At 48.4% G+C, this 16690-nt stretch overlaps 2 protein-coding genes across 2 annotated transcripts; one reads left to right on the forward strand and one right to left on the reverse strand.

The window, feature by feature from the left end:
- Window positions 1-12914: 12914 nt before the first annotated feature.
- LOC109750698 (putative F-box/FBD/LRR-repeat protein At5g22670) lies at window positions 12915-13604 on the reverse strand. The gene has a single exon (XM_020309651.1). The coding sequence runs from the start codon at window positions 13602-13604 to the stop codon at window positions 12915-12917; it is 690 nt and encodes a 229-aa protein (XP_020165240.1).
- A 203-nt stretch (window positions 13605-13807) lies between these two features.
- On the forward strand, window positions 13808-15283 carry LOC141041306 (F-box/LRR-repeat protein At4g14103-like). Its single transcript, XM_073507445.1, has one exon. The coding sequence runs from the start codon at window positions 13808-13810 to the stop codon at window positions 15281-15283; it is 1476 nt and encodes a 491-aa protein (XP_073363546.1).
- The last annotated feature ends 1407 nt before the right edge of the window (window positions 15284-16690 follow it).

A 16690-nucleotide genomic window follows, 5' to 3' on the forward strand; every position in this document is an offset into this window, starting at 1 on the left:
GCTCGAGCGGTGAAATATCCCCTCCCACCGCCCGTGCCACCGCCTGATATTCCGTTGCCCCGCGGTGGGTGTTTTCGGTATTTCATCTTTTGGGTCGCTGCGTGGTGGCCGTGGATTGGTCGTGCTTCGACGAGGTGGGGCGTGGTGGCTGGCCTGGCTCCTCTGCTCCCATTCGCCCCGTTCGCTCCCCCTCCCCTTCGCCGTCCAGTCCGGCCCGGCAGCAGCCATGGACGGAGACGCCCGAAACCCTAGCCCTCCAAGGACGTGCGCCGGCTGCAGGCCATCTCCGGCGAGCTCATCCACGGGTCTCCGACTATGGTGTGTGCACATCGAGCCCGAGATCCTGCGCCTCTCCTCCCGCTTCCTCCACCTCCGCGTCTTCCGAGGCCACGACGCGCAGCCGACCGGGACGGGGCCGTGGGCGAGGGGGCTCAGCCTCGCCCCCCTAGATCTGGATGTCACCGTCGCCGTGGTTTTCCCCCTTCGCCTCTTCTATCCAGCCGTGTGACTCGAGCCAGCAAGATCCAGCAATGGCGCGGCGGCCAACTCTGCCTTCCCGAGCCCGACGAGAAGGGGTTGCGCGGCTATCCCTCCCCATGCGGTGATGGGAAAAGGAGGTGCATTGAGGTGAGTCGCCGCTAGCCTCAACCCTTCTCATATTGCTGCTATCCCTTTCTATGTCACCAAGCTCATATTGCTTCTCTGGTTGACTTTTTCCTCCTCGGTGCTCAATAGGTGAAGCACAAACAGCTCCCATCCTAGCCGTATTTGGCCCTCTCAAGCATGTGCACACAATCTTGTCCTCTTCCTGCTTTCTTCCTCCTTCCAGTGCGCTGCTCCCAGAACTTCTCATTTTGTTTGTGCAGATTTTGTTTCTGTACGCCTCCAAGATGTTCGATGAGAGTCCCAGAAGGCTGTAGGGGAGGAGTGGTCTGTGTAAGGCATGCGGCTTCATTCTTCAAAAAATTAGTTCCAGACAATCATAACAAGATGATTTTCATGGCCTATAATCTCTAAATGATCTTCATATGATGTACTTGAATGACTACTTATATCTTACCTTAAGACTTTTATTCAATCTTGGTATATTTACAATCCCCAGTTTGATTAGTTATTTCAGACCAACAACAATTGTTTATTGTGTTCTTATTTCTGATTTAGTAGTACATCTGATTGGTGCTTTCTTCGTAGATAATAAAAAGTACTGGTAGGTGAACGAGTGTGTTATATGTGCTCATGCTTGCCCATGCTAAATGCTCTCCTCTGGGTAATACTATGATTGCTTTATTCTTAGGTATCTTGGTTAGCATCACTACTACTTTCAGAATTCAAGGTGCATGATCGATGCAGGGTTTTTTTTGCTCGGTTTTCTTATTATAAATAATGGGGTTACTATGACTACCTTGCTACTTGAATATTCACTGTGTATTAGATGTGAGTGATATATGGTCACATTCTTGCATCAGATCGCGCCCTTTTTTATTCTCTTTTTCATGTTTTTATCCCTAACTTTGTTTTGGTACACCTCAGCCTGCTCACTCATTTTTCTGTTGTTGTCTTCCTGATCCAGATTATGCCCAGGTCTATGCTGCCATCGACGCTCCATCTCCGGAGTGATCCTGGTATTTTACTTTGCATGCATCTTTTCTATGGCTCTGTTCTCTTTGTGATGTTCTTTGCTTGAATTAATGCTAATTATGTTGTGCACTTCTGCATATCTGGCTCCTGATGGGAGCCACATTTTATTCCCCTTTTAGTATTGTGAATGCTTTGAAGGAAATATGCCCTAGAGGCAATAATAAAGTTATTATTTATTTCCTAATATGATGATAAATGTTTATTATTCATGCTAGAACTGTATTAACCGGAAACATATACATGTGTGAATACATAGAAAAACATAGTGTCACTAGTATGCCTCTACTTCACTAGCTCGTTGATCAAAGATGGTTGAGTTTTCTAGCCATAGACATGAGTTGTCATTTGATTAACGGGGTCACATCATTAGGAGAATGATGTGATTGACTTGACCCATTCCGTTAGCTTAGCACTTGATCGTTTAGTTTACTGCTATTGCTATCTTCATGACTTATACAAGTTCCCATGACTATGAGATTATGCAACTCCCGATTACCGGAGGAACACTTTATGTGCTACCAAACGTCACAACATAACTGGGTGATTATAAAGGTGCTCTACAGGTGTCTCCGATGGTACTTGTTGAGTTGGCATAAATCGAGATTAGGATTTGTCACTCCGATTGTCGGAGAGGTATCTCTAGGCCCTCTCGGTAATGCACATCACTATAAGCCTTGCAAGCAATGTGACTAATGAGTTAGTCACGGGATGATGCACTACGGAACGAGTAAAGAGACTTGCCGGTAACGAGATTGAACTAGGTATGATGATATCGACGATCGAATCTCGGGCAAGTAACATACCGATGACAAAGGGAACAACGTATGTTGTTATGCGGTTTGACCGATAAAGATCTTCGTAGAATATGTAGGAGCCAATGAGCATCCAGGTTCCGCTATTGGTTATTGACCGGAGACGTGTCTCGGTCATGTCTACATAGTTCTCGAACCCGTAGGGTCCGCATGCTTAAAGTTCTGTGACGATCGGTATTATGAGTTTTTGTGTTTTGACGTACCGAAGGTAGTTCGGAGTCCCGGATATATCACGGACATGACGAGGAGTCTCGAAATGGGCGAGACGTAAAGATCGATATATTGGGCGACCATGTTCGGACACCGGAAAGGTTTCGGACATATACTGGAGTACCGGGGGGTTACCGAAACCCCCCGGGGAGTTAATTGGGCCTCATGGGCCTTAGTGGGAGAAGAGGAGGGGCGGCCAGGGCAGCCGCGCGCCCCCTCCCCCTCTAGTCTGAATTGGACAAGGAGGGGGCCGGTGCCCCCCTTTTTCCTTCTCTTCCTCTCTCCCTTCCTTCCCTTCTCCTACTCCAACAAGGAAAGGAGGAGTCCTACTCCCGGTGGGAGTAGGACTCCCCCCTTGGCGCACCCTCCTTGGTCGGCCGCCTCTCCCCCTTGCTCCTTTATATACGGGGGCAGGGGGCACCTCTAGACACACAAGTTGATATGTTAATCTCTCCCAGCCGTGTGCGGTGCCCCCCTCCACCATATTCCACCTCGGTCATATCATAGCGGTGCTTAGGCGAAGCCCTGCGTCGGTAGCTTCATCAACATCATCACCACGCCGTCGTGCTGACGAAACTCTCCTTCGAGCTCTACTGGATCGTGAGTTCGCAGGACGTCACCGAGCTGAACGTGTGCTGAACGCGGAGGTGCCATACGTTCGGTGCTGAGGATCAGTCGATCGTGAAGATGTACGACTACATCAACCGCGGTGTTATAACGCTTCCGCTTAACGGTCTATGAGGGCACGTGGACGACACTCTCCCCTCTCGTTGCTATGCATCACCATGATCTTGCGTGTGCATAGGAATTTTTTTGAAATTACTACGTTCCCCAACAGTGGCATCCGAGCCAGGTGTTATATGCACGAGTACAACACAAGTGAGTTGTGGGCGATACAAGTCATACTGCTTACCAGCATGTCATACTTTGGTTCGGCGGTATTGTTGGATGAAGCGGCCCGGACCGATATTACGCGTACGCTTACGCGAGACTGGTTCTACCGAAGTTCTTTGCACATAGGTGGCTGGCGGGTGTCAGTTTCTCCAACTTTAGTTGAACCTAGTGTGGCTACGCCCGGTCCTTGAGAAGGTTAAAATAGCACTAACTTGACGAACTATCGTTGTGTTTTTGATGCGTAGGTAAGAACGGTTCTTGCTCAGCCCGTAGCAGCCACGTAAAACTTGCAACAACAAAGTAGAGGACGTCTAACTTGTTTTTGCAGGGCATGTTGTGATGTGATATGGTCAAGACATGATGCTATATTTTATTGTATGAGATGATCATGTTTTGTAACCGAGTTATCGGCAACTTGCAGGAGCCATATGGTTGTCACTTTATTGTATGCAATGCAATCGCCCTGTAATTGCTTTACTTTATCACTAAGCGGTAGCGATAGTCGTAGAAGCAATAGTTGGCGAGGCGACAACGATGCTACGATGGAAATCAAGGTGTCGCGCCGGTGACGATGGTGATCATGACGGTGCTTCGGAGATGGAGATCACAAGCACAAGATGATGATGGCCATATCATATCACTTATATTTATTGCATGTGATGTTTATCCTTTATACATCTTATTCTGCTTTGTTTGACGGTAGCATTATAAGATGATCTCTCACTAAATTTCAAGGTATAAGTGTTCTCCCTGAGTATGCACCGTTGCGAAAGTTCGTCGTGCCAAGACACCACGTGATGATCGGGTGTGATAAGCTCTACGTTCAAATACAACTGGTGTAAGCCAGTTTTGCACACGCAGAATACTCGGGTTAAACTTGACGAGCCTAGCATATACAGATATGGCCTCGGAACACTGAGACCGAAATGTCGAGCGTGAATCATATAGTAGATATGATCAACATAGTGATGTTCACCATTGAAAACTACTCCATCTCACGTGATGATCGGACATGGTTTAGTTGATTTGGATCACGTGGTCACTTAGATGATTAGAGGGATGTCTATCTAAGTGGGAGTTCTTAAGTAATATGATTAATTGAACTTTAATTTATCATGAACTTAGTACCTGATAGTATTTTGCTTGTCTATGTTGTTGTAGATAGATGGCCCGTGCTGTTGTTCCGTTGAATTTTAATGCGTTCCTTGAGAAAGCAAAATTGAAAGATGATGGTAGCAATTACACTGACTGGGTCCGTAACTTGAGGATTATCCTCATTGCTGCACAGAAGAATTACGTCCTGGAAGCACCGCTTGGTGCCAGGCCTGTTGCAGGGGCAACACCAGATGTTATGAACGTCTGGCAGAGCAAAGCTGATGACTACTCGATAGTTCAGTGTGCCATGCTTTATGGCTTAGAACCGGGACTTCAACGACGTTTTGAACGTCATGGAGCATATGAGATGTTCCAGGAGTTGAAGTTAATATTTCAAGCAAATGCCCGGATTGAGAGATATGAAGTCTCCAATAAGTTCTACAGCTGCAAAATGGAGAATAGTTCTGTCAGTGAACATATACTCAGAATGTCTGGGTATAACAATCACTTGATACAACTGGGAGTTAATCTTCCGGATGATAGTGTCATTGACAGAATTCTTCAATCACTGCCACCAAGCTACAAGAGCTTTGTGATGAACTATAATATGCAAGGGATGGATAACACAATTCCCGAGCTCTTCGCGATGCTAAAAGCTGCGGAGGTAGAAATCAAGAAGGAGCATCAAGTGTTGATGGTCAACAAGACCACCAGTTTCAAGAAAAAGGGTAAAGGGAAGAAGAAAGGCAACTTCAAGAAGAACAGCAAACAAGTTGCGGCTCAGGAGAAGAAACCCAAGTCTGGAACTAAGCCTAATACTGAGTGCTTCTACTGCAAACAGACTGGTCACTGGAAGCGGAACTGCCCCAAGTATTTGGCGGATAAGAAAGTATGGCAAGGTGAACAAAGGTATATGTGATATACATGTTATTGATGTGTACCTTACTAATGCTCGCAGTAGCACCTGGGTATTTGATACTAGTTCTGTTGCTAATATCTGCAACTCGAAACAGGGACTACAGATTAAGCAAAGATTGGCTAGGGACGAGGTGACGATGCGCGTGGGAAATGGTTCCAAAGTCGATGTGATCGCGGTCGGCACGCTACCTCTGCATCTACCTTCGGGATTAGTTTTAGACCTGAATAATTGTTATTTAGTGCCAGCGTTAAGCATGAACATTATATCTGGATCTTGTTTGATGCGAGACAGTTATTCATTTAAATCAGAGAATAATGGTTGTTCTATTTATATGAGTAATATCTTTTATGGTCATGCACCCTTGAAGATGGTCTATTTTTATTGAATCTCGATAGTAGTGATACACATATTCATAATATTGAAGCCAAAAGATGCAGAGTTGACAATGATAGTGCAACTTATTTGTGGCACTGCCGTTTAGGTCATATTGGTGTAAAGCGCATGAAGAAACTCCATACTGATGGACTTTTGGAATCACTTGATTATGAATCACTTGGTACTTGCGAACCATGCCTCATGGGCAAGATGACTAAAACGCCGTTCTCCGGAACAATGGAGCGAGCAACAAATTTGTTGGAGATCATACATACTGATGTATGTGGTCCGATGAATATTGAGCCTCGCGGCGGGTATCGTTATTTTCTCACCTTCACAGATGATTTGAGCATATATGGGTATATCTACTTAATGAAACATAAGTCTGAAACATTTAAAAAGTTCAAAGAATTTCAGAGTGAAGTGGAAAATCATCCTAACAAGAAAATAAAGTTTCTACGATCTGATCGTGGAGGAGAATATTTGAGTTACGAGTTTGGTCTTCATTTGAAACAATGTGGAATAGTTTCGCAACTCACGCCACCTGGAACACCATAGCGTAATGGTGTGTTCGAACGTTGTAATCGTACTTTACTAGATATGGATTAGGATTTGTCACTCCGATTGTCGGAGAGGTATCTCTGGGCCCTCTCGGTAATGCACATCACTATAAGCCTTGCAAGCAATGTGACTAATGAGTTAGTTGCAAGATGATGCATTACGGAACGAGTAAAGAGACTTGCCGGTAACGAGATTGAGCTAGGTATTGAGATACCGACGATCGAATCTCGGGCAAGTAACATACCAATGACAAAGGGAACAACGTATGTTGTTATGCGGTTTCACCGATAAAGATCTTCGTAGAATATGTAGGAGCCAATATGAGCATCCAGGTTCCGCTATTGGTTATTGACCGGAGACGTGTCTCGGTCATGTCTACATAGTTCTCGAACCCGTAGGGTCCGCACGCTTAAAGTTCTGTGACGATCGGTATTATGAGTTTTTGTGTTTTGATGTACCGAAGGTAGTTCGGAGTCCCGGATATGATCACGGACATGACGAGGAGTCTCGAAATGGTCGAGACGTAAAGATCGATATATTGGACGACCATGTTCGGAGACCGGAAAGGTTTCGGACATATACCGGAGTACCGGGGGGTTACCGGAACCCCCGGGGAGTTAATTGGGCCTCATGGGCCTTAGTGGGAGAAGAGGAGGGGCGGCCAGGGCAGCCGCGCGCCCCCTCCCCCTCTAGTCCGAATTGGACAAGGAGGGGGGCGGTGCCCCCCTTTTTCCTTCTCTTCCTCTCTCCCTTCCCTTCTCCTACTCCAACAAGGAAAGGAGGAGTCCTACTCCCGGTGGGAGTAGGACTCCCCCCTTGCCGCGTCCTCCTTGGCCGGCCGCCTCTCCCCCCTTGCTCCTTTATATACGGGGGCAGGGAGCACCTCTAGACACACAAGTTGATATGTTGATCTCTCCCAGCCGTGTGTGGTGCCCCCCTCCACCATATTCCACCTCGGTCATATCGTAGCGGTGCTTAGGCGAAGCCCTTCGTCGGTAGCTTCATCAACATCATCACCACGCCGTCATGCTGATGAAACTCTCCTTCGAGCTCTACTGGATCGTGAGTTCGCGAGACGTCACCGAGCTGAACGTGTGCTGAACGCGGAGGTCTCGTACGTTCGGTGCTGAGGATCGGTCGACCGTGAAGACGTACGACTACATCAACCGCGTTGTTATAACGCTTCCGCTTAACGGTCTACGAGGGCACGTGGACGACACTCTCCCCTCTTGTTGCTATGCATCACCATGATCTTGCGTGTGCGTAGGAAATTTTTTGAAATTACTACGTTCCCCAACATGCTTGTGGTTGTAGATTGACATTATTGAAGCAAGGACCCTGTGTAAATAAATGTTACAGGTGACCACATGCGGGTAGGCTCGTTGGTTAGGAATTACGTAGCCTTGGTACCCCAGACCAATATATTCAGTTAATTGGTTTTTAATCTGGATACACCGAGCAAAATTGTATATGCTAGCTCAGTTGTGTATAAATTTGTTTTTATAATAGTCAGATCCAACCTTTGTATTTGCTTTGCTTGTTGTACTTTGGTTAGAAGCAAATAATGTGATGTTGTCCAGTTGTGATGTCCACACTATCAATATCAAAGTGTACAGGTCTATTCCTTTTTTTTATCATTTTCACTTAATCTTCCCTGTCCTGTTCATTTTTTAAACTGAGTATTGTATGAGGTCCTACACTCTTCCAGCTTGCTATATTTGTTAAACACATACTGCAATGGTGGGTGATTACTTTAGTTTCATATTTTGACAAGATAGTCTTTCTGTATGTCAAGTAAAACCATGGAAAATGACTGATGGGGAAGAGTTGTTGTGTTTTAGGAGCAATGTACACGATACATATGCCGTCCTCATTGGTCAACAACTCAATGGATAAAAGCCATGGGTGCATGTTCTCTTTACAAAGTAGAAGTGAAAACCTTCATGTGTTTCAGAAGGCATGCTTACTCGTGGTGATGCCGAACTTTTCTTATTGCAAATGTTGCTGGCGGTGTCATGTCACTATCACCAGTTTAGTTCATGAATATTTCAGTTGTAGCAAATGATCATGCCTTAATAATCTGCATTCATAGTTGTTTGATTCTATCATCCTTGCTTCTCTTTTTTTCTACTCAGTTACACCAGGCAGATCAATGATTTTTTTGTTGCCTTGAGTTTTAATTGTTCCGTCACTACCCGCAGTTGTTATGTTCGTTTCTCCAACCCATGGTTGATAACTAAGATTTCGAAAGCAATGGAAGAGATACGAGGGAGGAAGTATCCGTTTGAGTGATAAGTAATTCCGGACGTAGGGAGTATTTGTTTATAAGTTCCATTGCTATTTTCCCTTGAGTGTCGTGGATGCTTGATGTTTTACATTATTGGTATTGATCAATGATGAAATCTTTTGTTTTATTATTAGTGTTGTATGCTTCATGCAGATGTAGTTGCTCTTGGCTGATAGAGCAAAACAGTCTTTTGCGGACATTATTCAGGTCAAGAATTCATGGTAATACAGGATGATCTACTTTGCACTCCATGCCAAATTATTCAGTTACTCAGTTGTTAACATGCACAGAGCCAAATTATATAAGATGAAGTTGTTGTATATATGTATGTTTTTTTATAATCATCAGATTCAACCTTTGCGCTTGCTTTGCCTGTTGTAGTTTGCTTAGTAGAAAATAATGTGTTTAAGGTCTGTTGATGGTCGTTCTTCATCTAAAGGCTACTTTACAAGCCATGTTTGGTGTTCTATTTTCTTATTTATGTAATAGGATTTTAGTGCAGATGGTCATGGGACAGCTAAAGCCAACAATGTTTAAACCTTTTCTGGGCATTATAATTGAAAAGTAACCTAAAATCCTTAATTTCATCAAGCTAGCTATCTAAAAAATGCTTAGCACTATTGCTAATATACCATCCTATAGGTGCTTAAAGATCTACTTATGAATCAGTTGCATTTCCTTTGTTGAGGAACTTCCAAGGAAGTGAAAAACTGGGAACAACAGCTAGGTCTGTCTGTCCCATGAACAAGACATTAGTCAGCGCACGAGGCGGCGGAACTGGCGGACGTGTGTGCGTGTGCGTCAAGTCAAGCACGGCCGCGCTGATGGACGCCGTCACCGTCGACGGCAGAAGCGCAAGTCGCAGCTCACGCCGTTGCTCCGTTGGGGTCACCATCGTGAGCGGTCGTTGTACTCGTGTTGCACATGCGCTCCAGTACTGCATCCCGGGTTCCACTCTCATAGATGTCCATATATACACAGTTCTGATCTCCTTTTTTTCTGCTGCTCCTTACAATGTACAACAGTCGTTGATGCAGTAAGAGCTCATTGTCGTGTCCGCCAGCTGAGCGGCAAGCCAGAGCTGCAAGTCGCTGAACATGGTCGTGCTATTGTGAGGATCTCATGTCTCTCACTCTGTATCTCTCATCAGCCCGTTCAACTGTGTGTATGGCCAAGGCAGTCAATTCTTTGTTGTTGGCTGATTTTGATCTTGAGGCTTATCTGTTATTTCAAGGCAACTCCCTTGGGCATGTAGTGAGGATGGCTTATGTTCAAGCACCTCATGGAATGTATGCTTCTTGATGCTCCGGTCCTAAGAAATTGCATGAAGCTGGTGTCTGGTGAGCGATCGGGCCTTGACCATAGAGCCTTTCTTTTCTTCTGCAGCTCATGCTTTACAGAAGTGTCTACATGCATTTTCTAACTTGTGTTGCACCTACTTTCTGCGAAATTCTCATGCATTGTCTCGATAGGGAGCTATTTAGCCAAATGAGGTATTCAACTGGACTACTTCCTCCGTTCCTAAATATAAGTCTTTGTAGAGATTCTACTATGAACCACATACGGATGTATATAGATGCATTTTAATTGTAGATTCATTCATTTTGCTCCGTATGTAGTCCATCTATGAAATCTCTACAAAGACTTATATTTAGGAACGGATGGAGTACATATTTAGATTCTTAGAAGAGCTAGACAGTGCCTGCATTGTCTAGACAGCTACCTAGCAAAATGGGTTATTCGACTGAACAGTTCTGTACGAATGATTGCCTTGGTGTTAGTAACCTACGTATTCAGATTCCTGCATGAGCTTGACAGAAATTCGAATATGTAGGTGCAGTCTCACACAAAGAAAGAGAAAAGACTCGGTGTCAACGACTCATGAATGGAAATAAAAACACGAGCGGGAATCATTTGCTGTTTTCCCTAGCTTAGAGTATAATTATATGATCGCTTCACGGTTCTTTCCCTGAAGATGTTTGGTATATGCTCATCTTGTACATTTTACCCTTTGGCTAATTGCCCCCTTTTTTTCCTTTTTCACTGTTCTCCTGTGATGAAAGAGCTTCTAACGATCTTGCAGTCAAGGGCAAAAAAAACTCACAAAAATATGAGCCCTGTGACCATGATCCGCTTGCAGCAAATCTGGCTTATTCGCTCTCTATTGGGAATATTTCTTTTGGCATGTTGGTTATCCCTTTGCACTGAACTGCATTATTGAATCGAAAGGTAGCTATATCATGGGAATGTAAAATTTCATATTTATTCACATGGTTGCGGATTATTATTCTTTATTGTGATTTAGAAAGTTTAATTTTAGTGACATGTGGTTGTAATGAGTTAGACAATAACCCGCATATGTTGTTAATCCGAAGTCATATTACACAGTTTCATCTTGACAGAAGTTACTCCAGTTGTATGTATGTATCATCCTTTTCCTACTCAAGTATCAAGTGGCTGATATGTTGCTCTCACCTACATCATCTTTTCTTGCAGGCACCTTTTCTTAGCTGCAATATTCATTTGGATCTCTCAGCAACATATATTTTCTACTTAATACTCTACAGGCATAATGTTACTGATTTGTTTCCAGTCTATCTGAATTTTGTATAGCTTTTATAGTGCCTATGCTCATGAGCTAATTCTGATATTTTTTGTAGAGCTTCCATATTATCATTAGGAAGAATAAGCCTGTCATGTATTGTCCACTGCTAATTGCATTAGCTTTGTCTCGGAAGTTCTCTGTAATGGTCAGCTATTAGCTATCGTAGATGTTCTTTGATTAACGAAAACAGTGCCTTACTATTATCGATGTTTCTAGAGAAGCGTTTCCAATTGTCTGTCATCTCAATTGTATTTATGAGCAGATAAAACATCTACTGTAACACCTGCTGGTATGAACTACTTGGCTATATTTACGTAACTTATATGTTTATGTTTTGTACTATCTGATGCAAGTCAGTTGTCCTGAGCAAACATTGTGCCCTGCTTTTGGTACAAATTGTGCCTTTATGCTTTATAGTGAAATTGCGGTTTTCCTGGGCAACAACTACACTTTGTTTTTTATGTATATTTAATCAGTATGCTCTATACATATTTATTTTGTGTGGTTACTCTATACTAAACATATCTCTTGAACTAAAAGTTTCATTGTATTGTCGAATATGTGCGGTGAACCATGCCTCCTGCTAACCGATCATTACCTGTTTGACCACATAGTTGGAACTGGCACCCCGCGCCATGGCGCGCTCCTGATAGTTCCAATGAATCAGCTACGAATTCAAGACACGCCGCAGTTTGTTCATTGAAAGCTTATACCTCAGCTACGAATATATAACTCCATTGAAAGCTTATACCTCAAGGGGTGGTTTACAAAGTTTGTTCTTCTAAATTCTAATCCAGGCATGCGATGCACGTCCCCTACAATCTCTCAGGCATCCGGCCACTAGGCTAACGCCTGTAATTGACGACGACGCCGTTGACGGCCGGCGCCGCCGTGCTTTCTCCGACTGGACCCGAGGTAAAAGCGACAATACTTCCAGGCCCTCATCGGTGACCAAGCAGCCCTCTGGAGTCTGACACGCCTTTGACGACGATGCCGCCGCCGTAGCCGCGGTCCTGTCTTAGTATTTGATTCGTCATGCGAGGGAGTCCCTTCCTTTGGAGGGTCTGGACTCTGGAACCCGAGGTAACAGCGACAGCACTTCCAGGTCCTTGGCGTTGCGAAGCAAGGCGGCGACGGATGGGGCCGCGTCGGCGGTGACCAGGCTGCCCTCGAGGATCAGCTGCCTGAGGTGCGTCAGGTCACGCAGGACGCTCGTGAGCAAGCTGCTGTAGGAGGCCACCGAAAGGCGCAAGCAGAGGTCAAGACGCGCCAGCTTCTCGCACCGGCCGATGAGGGCCATGACCGGAGCAACTTCCGGCGGTTCTTCTCCACAGATGCCTTGGCAGATCTCAATCCTAACCGCCGCGACGGCCGTGTAATCTGCGACGACGATGAACGACGACCCGCGAGGAGGAAGGCCGCCTTTGTAGTGCAGCGACCGGAGGCAGGTGGTGCGCAGCTCGACGGCGGTGGCATTGTGGCAGCAGATCATGGCGAAGCTACGCAGGCACGGGCTGGTCACCGCGAGCTCCTTGACGCTCGCGCACTCCTCAGGTCGGCGAGGCGCGGGCAGCTCGAGAGCAGCTGCTGCAGCAGCCCGTCTCGGGCCGTGACCCTGTCGAGGTGGAGCGTCTCCAGCGACGCCATGTCCACGCTGCCCGGCAGGTCGAGCGCCCAGCACGACAGGCGCAGGCGGCGGAGCGTGCGGCAGCGGAAGGTTTGGCGCGGCGTTACGGTGTACATCCAGGAATCGTCTTGGTCCGGCGATCGGCGGAACGGGCAGAGCGGGCCCGGGGCGGCCTCGTCGTACCTGAGATCGATGTCGAGGTCCTCGACGCCGGAGGCGACGGCGGTGGCGATCCACTGGTCGAGCAGGTCGTACGGGACGTGTAGGACGCCGCCGAGACGGAGGACGCGGATCGGCGTCTCCGCCCCCTTGCCGAGGATCGCGCACGCCACCTGGTGGTCGAAGCAGACCTTGAGGTCGGCCATGCGGTCGGCCCGCCCGCCTGTCTTGGTGTCGACGAGGTGGACGACGGGGACGCCCTCGTGGACGTAGCGCCACCGGCTGGAGAGCGCGCTGGTGCGCACGGCCTCGTCGGTCACGAGGTGGGAGAGGACGCGCACGAGCGCCTTGTCGGGCAGAGCGCTCAGCCGGTCTCCTCCCGATGCCATCTTCGACGCCGAGATCAGATCATCGGATGCCATCTCGATGCCTGCCTATTTATCTCTCTCGTCGATAAGTTAACCTAACAATTGTACTACGATTCTTAAGTCGGTTCCAACTGAACCCGCAAATTACGCGCTCGTTTAGTCGGTAGCCTTCTTATCTACGGAGTATATATATAGTCGCAGATCGACGGCTCAATTGCCAGATCGGATCCAAACCAAAACAACCGGGCGATCGAGAGATGGCATCGCCGTCGCTGTCGCCGTCGGCGCGCGCGCCGAGGGATCGCCTGAGCGACCTCCCGGACTTCTTGCTCGGCAACATCCTCTCCTACCTCCCCACCAAGGAGGCCGGCTGCGCGGCGGGGCTGTCCCGCCGGTGGCGCAACATCTTCTGCAACGTGCACGCCATCTCGTTCGAGGAGCGCGAGGGCGAGAGGGCCAAGGACTGGGACACCTTCTACTACGAGGCCGAGGAGAGGAAGAGCTGCAGCGGCGTGATCCTCGACGACGTCTGCTCCGCGCTCCTCTGCCGCCGCCGCACCGCCGGCGCCCACGTGCCGCTGCGCAGCTTCCGCTTCGCCTTCGACGACTGCCACCACTGGAACGCCGTGCACGTCGACCAGTGGCTCACCTACGTGCTGCGGACCAACCGCCATCACGAGCTCCACCTCGACCTCTGCTTCTGGCTCGGCCCCATCTGCCGGCGCCGCAAGCGTGATCGCTACGGGGGCGAGGAAGAAGAAGAGGTGGGCAGCGGCACCGACAACTCGGACGCCGAGGAGGAACGGAGGAAGTGGAGACCGTGGTCCTATGTCCTCCCACGAGGGCTCTTCTCGTGCACCGCCATACGGACGCTGCGCATCAGCAACTGCCGGATGAATCTGCCCAAGACCGTCGAGCTGCCGTTCCTCGAGACGCTGAGCATCACCGCCCCGCGCCGCGACGGCGGGAGAAGCGTCCAGCGGCTGATCTCGAGCTGCCTCCGCCTCGTCGACCTGACGCTGCAGTCCATCGACCGCCTCACCACCGTCTCCGTCCTCGACAAGCGCCTCCGCCGGCTCGCCATCCGCTGCTGCCACAGCCTGAGGACCGTCCACATCGACGCGTCGGAGCTGAGGTCGCTGGACTACTCCGGCGCGGCGCCCGCAGAGTCGCTGCTCTCCCTGCACGGCGCAGCAGGGATCCCATCCTGCACCGTCAACTTCTGCCAAGCACCGTCCTCTGAGTCAGAGCGCGACAGGTTCACGAGGTTCATGGAGAAGATCTCTGCCGCGAGGAACCTGCACCTGCACCACCAACACTTGCCCTACAGCTGCTTCGAGGGCTTCCCCTCCTTCTCCAGCCTGACGCGGCTGGCGCTGCAAGGTGCTCTACTGATCCCCGGCGCGATGCGCCGGGTCCTGGAGCAGGCGCCCAACCTGGAGATCCTCACGCTGCTCATGGAGTTCTCCACGGTTCCCGAAAGGCTCACGGCCCCCGACGAGTCGAGCTTCTCGGTGCCGTGCTTGCGGAGCCGGGTGAAGGAGATCAACATGGTTCATTACCAGGGTGATGCGCTGCAGAGGATGATGGCCAGGCTCTTGTTCCGGAACGCGCTGGTCCTCGAGAGGATGTGCGTCGTGCTCGTCAAGGGGCCGTTCGCGTTGCAGTATGGGCTCAAGAAGGAGATCGAAGGCTGGATGGTGGCCGGCCACGTCGAGAAGGTTTTCCTTTGATCGGTCGGTTTTGTTTTAGCTTCTATGGAATAATTGCGCTGTAGCCCCATGCCCACTTTATGTGTTGCCGAGAAATTGCTTTTGGTTAATAAAAACAGGTTCGGTTGTGATATGAGTTTTACACATTATATTGAGTGAATTGCGAAAAACCACCACATTGACGCATATGTTTGCAGAAAACAACGGTTTACAAATTTATGGCAGAAATCACTGATTCTCGGCTTAATCTTTTGCAAAAAACACTAACTGATCGTTTTGGGCATTTTAACCTTGATTATGACATGTGGGGACCGTATTTGATGACGTGGCGTAACAGCTCACGTTAGATGGCGTTTGGTCTAATATTACATAGTAGTCTCTGGAATTTTACATAGACACCCCTCAACCATAAAGTGAAAACGCAATTAGACCCATGTGCACGGAACCTCCAACACGGTGGGCTCTCGAGCACCAGGCAGGGCTAGGAGAACTGCGTATGCCCGCGCGCCGCAACTTGCCGGCGACGAGCAGGCCACCGCCGACGAGCAGGTCCACGCTTCCGCCATTGCGCTGCCGCCATCCTTGCTCGAGCTCCACGCTGCTTTTTCTCTCGGCCACGGGGAAGGACATGACCTGCTCGAGCACCACGGCAGTGGACGTGGTCGGACCGACGCGGCCTTCCGTCCTTCGCCCTGACGACCACGGCGGCAAGGACGCTGCGGTGCGCACGGCTCACGCCGGGAAGGGGCACCGGCAGCGGGGCCAGGGTGGCCAGGCTTGTCGCAGCGTCCGAGGTCCTCGAGGCCAGCGAGCACGCCGGGGCATCCGCCGGGAGAACGAGGGACAAAGAAGAACAAGTTGGGCATCCATCAGGAGCGAGAGGGATTTGGATCCCGATCCGGATCAGGGAGTGAGAGGGATTAATCGTTTTTAGAATGGGAAGGAGTTTTTGGCAAAAAGACCTTGTCTAATGCCGTTTATCACGAACCGTTACGCCACATCAGCACACAGCGGGCTTCATCTGTCATAATCGTCATCAAAACGGATAAAGCCATCAACTAGTGTTTTTTGCAAAAGATTAAGCCAAAAATCAGTGGTTTCTGGTAAAAATTCGTAAATCAGTGTTTTCTGCAAACTTAGGTGTAAATGTGGTGGTTTTCTGCAATTCACTCCATTATATTACTCTCTTCGTCCCATAATATAAGAGGCTTTTTACAGATAGGAGGGAGTTTATATATTAAAAAAAAGCAGTAGCTTCGTTCCGACAGGGCGCGGCGAGAGGATCGATCGGCGACGAGCGAACACATCAGTGTGCTTAGCGAATCCACTAATGATCGTTGTGTCACCTTTGTCGAAGGAAAAATAACATTTATACGCACATCCTGACCGATGATGCCACCTGAAAAATTGAATCTCAAAGCACATCTC

Source organism: Aegilops tauschii, chromosome 2 (assembly GCF_002575655.3).
Source record: "Aegilops tauschii subsp. strangulata cultivar AL8/78 chromosome 2, Aet v6.0, whole genome shotgun sequence".
Taxonomy (NCBI): domain Eukaryota; kingdom Viridiplantae; phylum Streptophyta; class Magnoliopsida; order Poales; family Poaceae; genus Aegilops; species Aegilops tauschii.